This window comes from Aythya ferina (genome assembly GCF_964211825.1).
Source record: "Aythya ferina genome assembly, chromosome: 3".
NCBI classification, from domain to species: domain Eukaryota; kingdom Metazoa; phylum Chordata; class Aves; order Anseriformes; family Anatidae; genus Aythya; species Aythya ferina.
This window is the reverse complement of record NC_140298.1, coordinates 31,565,264-31,575,790: the sequence shown is the minus strand read 5'-3', so window position 1 is coordinate 31,575,790 and position 10,527 is coordinate 31,565,264. Positions and strand designations below refer to the sequence as shown.

General features: G+C 36.1%; 1 protein-coding gene across 2 annotated transcripts in view; it reads right to left on the bottom strand.

Moving 5' to 3' along the window:
- The window catches only part of CRIM1 (cysteine rich transmembrane BMP regulator 1), a 182,003-nt gene continuing 171,476 nt past the window's right edge, over positions 1–10,527 (bottom strand). For both annotated transcript variants that reach the window (XM_084513536.1, XM_084513537.1), the window contains 4 exons: positions 8,089–8,283; positions 7,180–7,299; positions 5,678–5,865; positions 1–2,905 (listed from right to left, as the gene is read on the bottom strand). In XM_084513536.1, the coding sequence (XP_084369662.1) occupies positions 2,729–2,905; positions 5,678–5,865; positions 7,180–7,299; positions 8,089–8,283 (680 nt within the window). In that variant the 3' untranslated portion in view covers positions 1–2,728. The remainder of the gene's footprint in view (positions 2,906–5,677; positions 5,866–7,179; positions 7,300–8,088; positions 8,284–10,527) is intronic.

Genomic DNA, 10,527 nt, shown 5'->3' with positions numbered 1-10,527 from the left:
TAGGTTTAAAATTTTTTATTGTGCTGCCAAGAGCCAAATTACAAGAAACCGCCTTACAGTTAAAAAAGTAAACAAGCAATCTGCTGAACCGCAGTGCACTCCGAGTGCCACATATGCATCTATTTTTTCAGAAAATTATATCTGCATTTCTCTTACAAGAGCACAACAGGAACCAAAGTAAAAGAGTGTAATGGATACAGCACATAGGATAAATCATATCTTTAAAATAATAATAATAAAATAATAATAATAAAAAACATTTTACACCATGTCCTATATCCTGCTAATATTTTCAGAATATGGCCTTGATTGTAAAACAAAAGCAAGCATTTACAATTTCTGGATAAAGACTGCTTACTCTTATGCAAGGAATGGATGTCTTGTCTTGACAAAATCTTTGTAGTAACTGGACAGAAACATCTCTGTTTCAATATCAGATTGAGTATAAAACACTGGGGAGACTACATTTTTTCTTATTGGTGGTTGGAAACTGAAGTTATATAAGCAGAAAAAATGTTGACCCTTAATGATACACCTATTTTTTTCTTTGATGCAAACAGCTAGAACACCTTTTTGATATTCTAAAACAAAAAATTGTTAATCTTCAGATTAATAAATTAGGTCATTATAATAATAAATTAGTTTTTTTTTTTTTTCAGTTTTAAAGTTCAGCAACCTCTGACCAAGTATTTACAACAATACTTGAGAGTTCCTTTACAAAAAATACATTTTCTTTTCACATTAAGCATACTGGGTATCTGTGTCTCTTATGACAAGCATTTGTAAAAGAAAAAAGGCAATGCACAAATGGGTAATTAGTATAAAAGTGCCAAGACCTGTTTGGAAAGTTAACATTGTATTATACAGTCAGAGCTATAAATGAGGCAAGCTACAACAAAATTCCAGCTTAATGTGGACAATATTCCAGTAGTTGTTTCAAACAATTGTTTGAAAAAAAAAAAGAAAAGAGAAAAAAAAAAAGAAAGAAAGAAAAAAAAAGAAAATCCAGGAGCTGATGGTGTTATTCTATGGAGCTGATTAGTGCTGCATGTATATTGTCATCAGTGTCTCTAGCCAATGCATTCATTAAAAAGCCTTTTTAAGGCTAAGCAGGAAAAGAAAAATAAGAAACACCCTGAAATGTAGCAAGTAGCAAGAGCAACGCTTACTGCTATAATCGTGCACGTACTGTACACACGCAAACACAAGAGTGCACACACACACACGCGCACACAAACACTTTCAAATCAAATCAAACTGTAGGTAGAATGAGATGCTCTTTTCTTGTCTTTTCTAAACTCACAAGCGATTAAGCACTGATATGGAATGCCTGTTTATCTGTTTCTGCTCTGGGTAAAATCTCTCTCAGATAAAAATACATTCAACAAGAAAAAAAATAGAAAAAATATATACTGTATACATAGTATTTTATATATACAGTATATATATGTATAGTGCATATACACATGCATGTATATATACGTATGTATACCTACATGCATTTGTATATACATATATATACACAAACATACAAATACTTTTTGTTGTTTTTAGCATAATTATATTTACATAAATATTCCTATAATGCTAAAGTTTAAAGAAGCATGATCTCCTTTTTTTTTCTGAGCTTCAAAAAAGGTGCTTGAGTAATATACAATTAAAATTAAGCAGCTTCCTAGCATGGAAGTAGTTTCTAAATCTGCATACCAGTAAATAAGAACATCAACAGGAAAAAAAAAAAAAAACAACCTTAAAACAGTCTCTTTTTTTACTCTCTTTTAAGCAAGAGCTTTGTCCAACAAAAAATATTTTTCCTTCTCCTGTATGAACAACCAGAGATTGATATAAAATAACAAAACAAAACCACAACAGACAAAACAAACAAACAAAAGCCCCTGGAACTGCATGGTGTTCTTGACTTTTCCTTCCTTCAATACTGCTGTCAAAAGATCCAGTGCTCATATCAGGAATTACTTAGGCCTCAGTCATTTGCTAACTCTGCCAAAGTCTGGCTAATCTAGCCAATCAGCTTTGAAGAAAACAAAACTAAAACAAAAACAAAAAGCAGCACAAGGTATAATTTTATACATCCTTAATAAACCCACCCTTTATTTTCTGCTATAACCTTTTCCTTGCTATTTCATTAACTACTGCAGCTTCTCATCATATAGAAAAATATTTGCAGCTACACCACACCTGTGATGTGACAAATTCTGTTCTATGAGTATATTATTGTAGCAACAGCTGGAAAAAAAAAGACCTTTTCATATTTTTTCACCTGGGGTTAGGATTTGCTGCAACAGATGCAATTTCAGAGCAACAAGAAAAGCCACTATCCTGCTGCTCGGCAGTATTCTTTATTCATTTTCTCCACCAGCCAAGCATGACCAGCTTTTCTTCTCTGAAGCTTCCTTTTACTTTATTGCCTACCCCTAGCCCCTGATTCCCCCTCCCAAAAAACCTCTATAGCTATGTTACAAGCAAATACACCTTAACAAGTTTTAAAACTTTGGTTCTAAGAAAACACTTGGTCAGTTATCTCAAGGAAAAGTGGGAATGCTTTTTCTGGCACATTGCAGGAGTCAGAGCTCATCCCAGTAAGGTCTTAGAGCTGTACATGTAGTCACAAATCCAATACAATCCACTAAGCAAGTGCACAATTCTAGTTTTATTTTAATAGCAGACTTAGTCTCTCTCTTTCTTAAATCCTCGGTAAGGGTGCAATTCTTCAAACTGTTTGATAGAAATTATCTGCCTGTAGGTTGTTCTGTTTTTGCATGCTGTAAAATCCACTGTATCTTGAATCTGGGTCTGCAATTCTTAGCATCCTCTGCGAACTGTCCACCTGGACCATGGTACCTTTCTTGCAGTCCACATATACCAGTTGATTGTTTAGACAGGAAGGCTGTTAAAACAGAAAGAGAACACTGAATCAGTCAAAAAAATGTTTGTATTCAACCCATAACTAACAAATGTTTGTTGTCCATAAACACAAAGGGAAATCGAATTGGGAATGAAAGCCTGGACTCTTGCTAAGCTTGGTAAAGGTTTATGTCTGGCACAATAATATACCAACATGCTCTTACAAACCACCATTTTTCTTCTTCTCAGTGAAGTTCTGGTATTCTCTTATCCCACATGGACTGGTTAAACCATTATCTATCAGTCTACCAACACACAAGGGCTTCAATTTGTTGCCTTGGATGCGCAAGAGGTTGTTTCCAAGACTTTAACAGCGTCTTTATTGCTGATCATATTCAAGAATGTTTTGTTCCAGTTTACAAATCCACTAAGATAATGGGAGAGATTTTTTTTATTTTTATTTTTTATTCATGCAACTGAAATCAGGTAGTCTCCCATGTTAAATGTGAGATTGTGATAGGAGCAATTGTATGGAAACCAGTTGACTCAGAGGCGAGAAAACAGTTTACAACAAAACCAGGAATAAGAACACAAAATGAGGCCTCCTTTTTACAATATGAAAGGGATATTTTATGTGAAATGAAGGAGCAATAGACAAGATCTCCCATTGCTAGGCTAAATTTGAGAATGTATAGCAGAAATGCAAAATCTCTCAGATAAATGTGGAAAAAACTGTCATTCTTGGTAGAAAAGACTGGGCTTCAGCAGTATGTTCTCTTCAACAATGTACCTGTCTTCGAGTGTATCTTATGCATCATCCTTTAAAGACCACTTCTTCTAAAGCTCTTCAATACAAATTACCCAATCCTGTAGACTAGCTATTACGTATTTTAGTATCTATATGTTTACTTTTAGATTAACATTAAATGTCTTTCTTTCCTTCCTTCTTTCTTTCCTTATTTCCTTCTTTCTTTCCTTCTCTCTTTCTTTCTTTCTGAGAAAGCAGAAAGAAACTCTGATGACAAGAGTCAGCTATGGAAGAGAACATGCAGCTATAAGGGCACAATGCAGCATGCTCCCTTCTGAAGAAATGTAGCTCCAATCCGAAAAGTCCTAGGAACCACTGAATGTGGGAATATATTTGCTCAAAAAACTAACTTATTTAATTCCATTAGCATCAGGGAGGATGAGAGAAATGAAAAGCTACATAATAGTGGTTGATGATTTCTCTGTTATTTCTGGAAAAAGTGAAAGGTATCATCTGAAATACTATGTCTGGCAAAAAAGGGACAGCTTTGTGGGACTGTGTTATTATTGGATAGGCTGAACAACAGTGTTCAGTCTGTGGTATTTCTAGTATAAATAAATAACTGTAATAAAAACCTTTATTGGTTTGAAATTTATTGAACTTTTTGTAAATGGTGAACATTACATTAAAATTATCCTTCCTTGAGGACTGAGGACTTGGGTATTTCTGCCCAGTGTAAGGAATTGAAGTTTTCATCTTTTTTTTCCTTTTTTTTTTTTTTTCTTCATTTTCCTATAGGAAGTACGTATAAAAGTTTCTCTCAGTGTCATTCCAGTCAAGCGAATCACTTCTTTTATTCACATGCTGATGTAACAAGTGGAAACATCGGCCAAATGTAGAATTACTGATTATAGTTCCTCAGTTAATAAGTTGTGATTTTCACTTCAGCTTCAGACACTTTGTCACATAACACACTTGGGTGGAGAGCAGCCTTTCTGAGAGTAAATCCATTAGAGTTAGAAATGAATTTTAAATGGATTCCTTAAACTCAGAAACTAGCATCATTTACTTGGCTTGAAAGACTGGAAATGGAATAAAGTTGATTTTTCATGCTTTCTGTTTAACTAAAATTGAATTCAACTATATGGTCTGACTGTATTTGCCATCTTTTCAAAAATGATTTTTTTTTAAGAATGTTCCTCAGCAGTGAAAGAAGAATATGGACAATCCGTTTTTAAAACTACTGTATTATTCTTCTACCTGAAACCGAAGAAAAGATGCTTTCAAGAAAGACACTTCTCTCAAATGTGTTCTAAATTAGAAATATTAATATATTAGATGTATGGACAAAGCCTGTCTGATTAAAACTATGAAGTGTGAGAGAGATAAACTGGGGAACAGATATAAAGGGAATTTGAATATAGAGTGAGGCCTTTGTCTGCTGATGGAACTATTACTCAAAACAATACAATGCTTTTTTCAGTGTTCATTTCCAAGCTTCCTGCTTCTTCCCTTTTTTAAATTATAATTTTAGAACACTTAGTAGCTAGTTTTTTCCCCCAAATCTCTTCAAATATCAATCCCAGAACCTTATGATGCAATTATTAGAAAATGTGATAAACACTACTAGTACATACAATATCTGATGTTGGGTAGTTGCACAATATCTGATGTTGGACAATTGCTTTCTGAACTTTTATCCACTTTAAAAGTAAAATGTTCTCTCAAGAGATTGACTGCAGATGGGAGTTGCATGCATTTATGTATGCACACACACACAGGGTTTTTTTTTTTTTGAGTAGTTTTTTGGGGGGTGAACTTTATTTCTATGTAGTGACCACTCATTACTGTGTAGTGCAACAAATTACTGCTTTTCATTTGACAGTGAAAATAATCCTTCAGGAGACTAAATAAATACTAACAGCCTGATGGGTATGACATGGTTTCAGGCATAAGGAAAAAATAATTTAAGAGAGTGATGTGAATTAAATTGCATCTCACAGAATATAGGAGTTAATCTTGTTTTTCAGAAAGGTGAGAACCTGGAAATAGGCATGAACACGACACCTTTGTTGGAGCTTTGTAGCAGGACACTGGAATCCACTGCTTTTTCTGATTGACGAGCAGAAGGACAATGATCAGTAACAGTGCTATCGTGATTGGAATTGTCACCAAGGCAACAGAGCTGACTGATGCATCTTCACTGGGGTGCGGTCCACTTCCACTTCTGTACTCTCCCTGGAGATGATTCATGTCTGCAAGGCAAACGTGAGCATTTGTTAGTAATGATAAATAGGCCATGACCATAAAGAGGAATCTAATTATAAAAGTTCCAGTCACAAATCCTGTCATTCACATGAATTTGGACTTTTTCTCCTTTAATGTGATCTTATTTGGAACAACTGAAATTGGAACAACTGAAAGCTAGTACTTAGTATAATATATTAGCCTGGAAAAAGTAATCAAAAAGAGAGGAAACTGGATGAAATCTAAAGAAGGAATAAAAAGCAACTCCGACTTAGTTGCATTCACTTCATTTTATCTGATCACAACTGAATTCCCATTCATACAAAAATCAGGCTGTGTTTCTATGCTGTGGAAAAGCTGGAAGTCTTACAATGATTTATTTTTTTTTTAAAGCTGATAAGACAGTGCAGACATGTATTCTCATTTGCTGAGAACATATCACAATACTTGCACCACTCAGCCTGTGAAAACAGACTACTGGCAGTCTACTAGACTCTGTTTTTTCATGTAATTATAGAGCATTCCCACATAGTTTTCAGTGTGCGTTTACAAGTTCTCAGCCAGGATAGATGCAAACCAGCTACCAATGCCTATGAGAAATGGAAATGTTGCTGTTGAAAAGTGTAGCCTTCCTCCTAGCCATCAAACAGCAGTATGCTATGAGATGATCCTTGGTTATAGCAAAATAAATACAAGTTTTGGTATTGCTTCAATTAGAAAGAGTTAACAAAGACTGTGACATAGAGTGTTTTCCCCTATCCCAGAATAATGATTCCAGTATAGTTGTAAACAAGAGATGGTTTTACATTATTAGTTGTGCCATTATACCTAAAAGTTTTTTTTTTTTTTTTTTTTTTTTTTTTTTTTTGTCCCCATTCATTTTTCTGTGATATATATTAACTTGTGGTACATTTTCCTGTTTTTATTTTTCAATACAAGAATGGCATATGGACCAAATCAAGGCTTATCAACTCAAATGGCATGGTAACAGCCTGCTTCCTACTTTTTGTATAAAAAAGACACTGCAGAATCACTCCTCTTTCATCGTTTTATCATATCCTTAATTTTATAGAACTCCATCACACCAACACAGATGTCTCTTCCAAGCTGAAGATGTAATGATAATGAGATCAAATTGCATAAATACAGTTCAGTAGACTGACTCATTCTAACTCAAAACAAACTCATGTAACAGTTACTGCACTAAGGAGTATTCTGTATTTTTCAAAGCATTACACAGATGGTACCAGAATTGAAAAAGTGCGTTAAAACATGGGGAATAAACACAGACCTGAGTTAGCCCTGTTTATCTTAGATCTTACCTCTGTGAATGTGGATGATGTCATTTTCACTTGGTGTTGGCCAGTTTGGTACTTCTTCAGTGTCTCCTCGATGATTTGTCTTCTCAATAGGGATGTTAGTAGGTTCAGGTACATACATCTCTGTGAAATCAGATAAATATCTTTCACAGGCTTCATAACTTTCTAGTGCTGCTCTTAATTCAGAAGATATGCCTGGCCATCTGCTTTGTCCTATGAACCTTTTCATTTGTTTTATAATTTTCACAACTATGGGATTTTGTTTTGTTTTGATTTGACATAACATCGTTATTTTGTGTTACAAATTTTCCTCTGTTTCATCCTGTATACAGAATACATGCCTGCTGCCATAATCATTATCCTAATGTTCAGCTACTGCTGAATCTCCCTGGGTGTTCTGCCAGTAGTAGTTACCTGCAGATTTAAGGGCAAAGACCTGTAGAAATATGTCAGGGCTAGCATTAAAAAGCAGTTGCAATTCTTATGTCCCCTGTGTCAACAGCTAAGAAAATTACATATATACCAAGGTAAGATGATAAATTAGGAATGTAATATTTGAAAGGTAGTGAGAGACTTAGAATGGACAGAAATGTTAATCACTGACAGAAATTGCAGAGGTGTAAAAATATTAATTTCCCTACATCACTGTTGTATTTTCATAAACGTGTAAACCAACAGAAAGCAGGGTCAAACAACTACTTTTTCAGTCTGTATTTCTTAGAATAAGTAAAATTCAAACTCAACATTTGCATAATATGTATATCTGTCATTTGCTTTCCCTGAAGTCTAAATGTTTGTAGTCTCCTGTACACCATTCAGTATGGACTGATGTTCAAAGACCAATTAAAAAAAACCTGATTATCAGTGCTGGAAAGCAGCACTACAATAATCTGGGTGGTCACATCACATTACCTGGACACATGGGACAGCAGCTTCCCTCCACATTGATGGGTTCAGCACAAGGGAGGGGTGGGCAGCTGACAGTGGAGCAGAGCGTCTGACCCTGCAGGCAGTAGCAGTGTGTGCAGCTGTCGATGTCCCAGCGTTCCTCATCTGCATATGTTTTTCCATTGAAGTGGCAGACCACTTTCTTTGGTACTGTATCTTCTGTTGAAAGAGAAGAGTAGTGTGATGGTGTGGTGATGGCCAATTGCACACAGATCTGATCTTTTCCCCAAATACAAAAGTGAAGCAATAGCTATGAAGAAATCCCAGCTAAAATTAAAAGATGCTCTCCACATCTTTCAACAAAGATTTTTCAGAAGCAGTATAATTTCTGCTTCTTTATGAAGTACTGGAGAACAAGTCCTACGAGGAGCGGCTGAGGGAGCTGGGCTTGTTCAGCCTGGAGAAGAGGAGGCTCAGGGGTGACCTTATTGCTCTTTTTAGGTACCTCAAGGGAGGCTGTAGCGAGGTGGGGGTTGGCCTGTTCTCCCACGTGCCTGGTGACAGGACGAGGGGGAATGGGCTTAGGTTGAGCCAGGGGACTTTTAGGTTAGATGTTAGGAAGAACTTCTTTACTGAAAGGGTTGTGAGGCACTGGAACAGGCTGCCCAGGGAAGTGGTGGAGTCACCATCCCTGGAAGTCTTCAAAAGACGTTTAGATGTAGAGCTTAGGGATATGGTTTAGTGGGGACTGCTAGCGTTAGGTCAGAGGTTGGACTTGATGATCTTGAGGTCTCTTCCAACCTAGAAATTCTGTGATTCTGTGATTCTGTGATACTTAATTTGCCCAAGCTGCTGCTTCTCATTTTCCTCATGCAAAAGGCTAGAAGATGGATGACTGGGATATGATGATATCAAAAGCACTGTGAAAATTAAGAGAAACTTTTTTGTTGATGTTGTCTGATTAAGACTCCCAACTCCTACACTTCCTTCTCTTTTCCTAGTAAATCCTATCTAAATAACAACAACCACCAAACAAACAAACCGCTACCTACAGTTCTAATTACCAAGGTTCAAGACAGACAAACTCTGGAATACTTGAAGAAAAGACTTGGCAGGATGCTGAAGAGGTTGAAGCAACTCTCAGGTGACATAACTAGAAGAGCTCAGACTATTTATTATGATAAAACAGTTAACAAGTGTATTTGATTATTCTCTGTAACCACATCAATGGAAACCCCCAAGAAATTGCACTCAGTATATTTTCTCATGGTTTGTATTATATAAATTGGAAATTGGTGAGATTTTAATCCTAAAAAGCAAGGTTCCAGGACACCATTTCCAATGACTTTTTAGATAGATTTTGACATGTTGTGTAATAGAGACCCAGACATGATGAAGCAAGCAGGTCTTTGAGGTGGTCTCAAAGATGCAAGTCTTTCAGGTGGTCTACAGTGTATCTTCTGTTTCACCGAGAAGACAGTCATGAACTGTGTAGCCTCAGACATTTTTTTTTGCTGCTACAGCATTTTATACATTATCAGAAAACCCCAAAAGACAACAGCAAAGCAAACGAAAAACAAAAGCCTCACAATGCACAGCAGAACCCCCAAAAGACAAACAGCACCTCATTTTCATCTTAGCTTCTGTCTTTTTCTGCTAGAGGCAGAAATTATGAAGAAGAGATATGGTGATGATATTGAATTTGCAGATTAAGCAGATGCATGAGATAGCAGAACCAAATCACACAATAACTTATTAAGCTCTCAGAGAAGTGCTGATATAAGTTTAATGTTCATACAGATTGTCTATATAAATAGGTCAGCCAGAATTACCTCCCAAATATAAATATAAAGCCTTATTAAACATTTTGGCCATCGTTACATATTTTAATTAGTGACAACATAAGACACTGACATCCAGAATAACAAGGTTAGCAGTCAGCAGACCAGTGTCACAGATCTTAACACAGTAAATTCAAATGCAAAAGTAGATCAGTAAGAAGAGTAGTACTGAGAAAATACTAATGAAAGTATCCAAACATCTTAAATGTTCCAGAGGGCCTTGGTACAGGCATCCAGTGGCTTCCATGGGTTTAAGCATGGGTCTCAACCAGTGGAGACCTGTGTAGGTTAGAATGTAGGCTGGGATGAGGGTGAGGAGCACAGCCTGAGCAGTCCTCTACTTCCTACTATGTATGCAGAACTAAAGCTGAGCGTTTCCTGTGTGACTTCTTCAAGTCAGCAGCCTCGATGGCTGGAAAAGTCCTCTGAGTTGGTCAGGTTTTGGTGAGTTTAAAAAGAATGCATGACAATTTAATACATACAGTCAGTGGTTTTTTTTAGAAAAATGAACAAAGATAAACTCAGAGCAACAGTATTGCACCTGTGAACCTTGAAAGGAGAGTCCTTTAATTCCTAAGAAAGCATTATCTTGTGCATCTCTCCTGACTGGTGTCCACCTCTA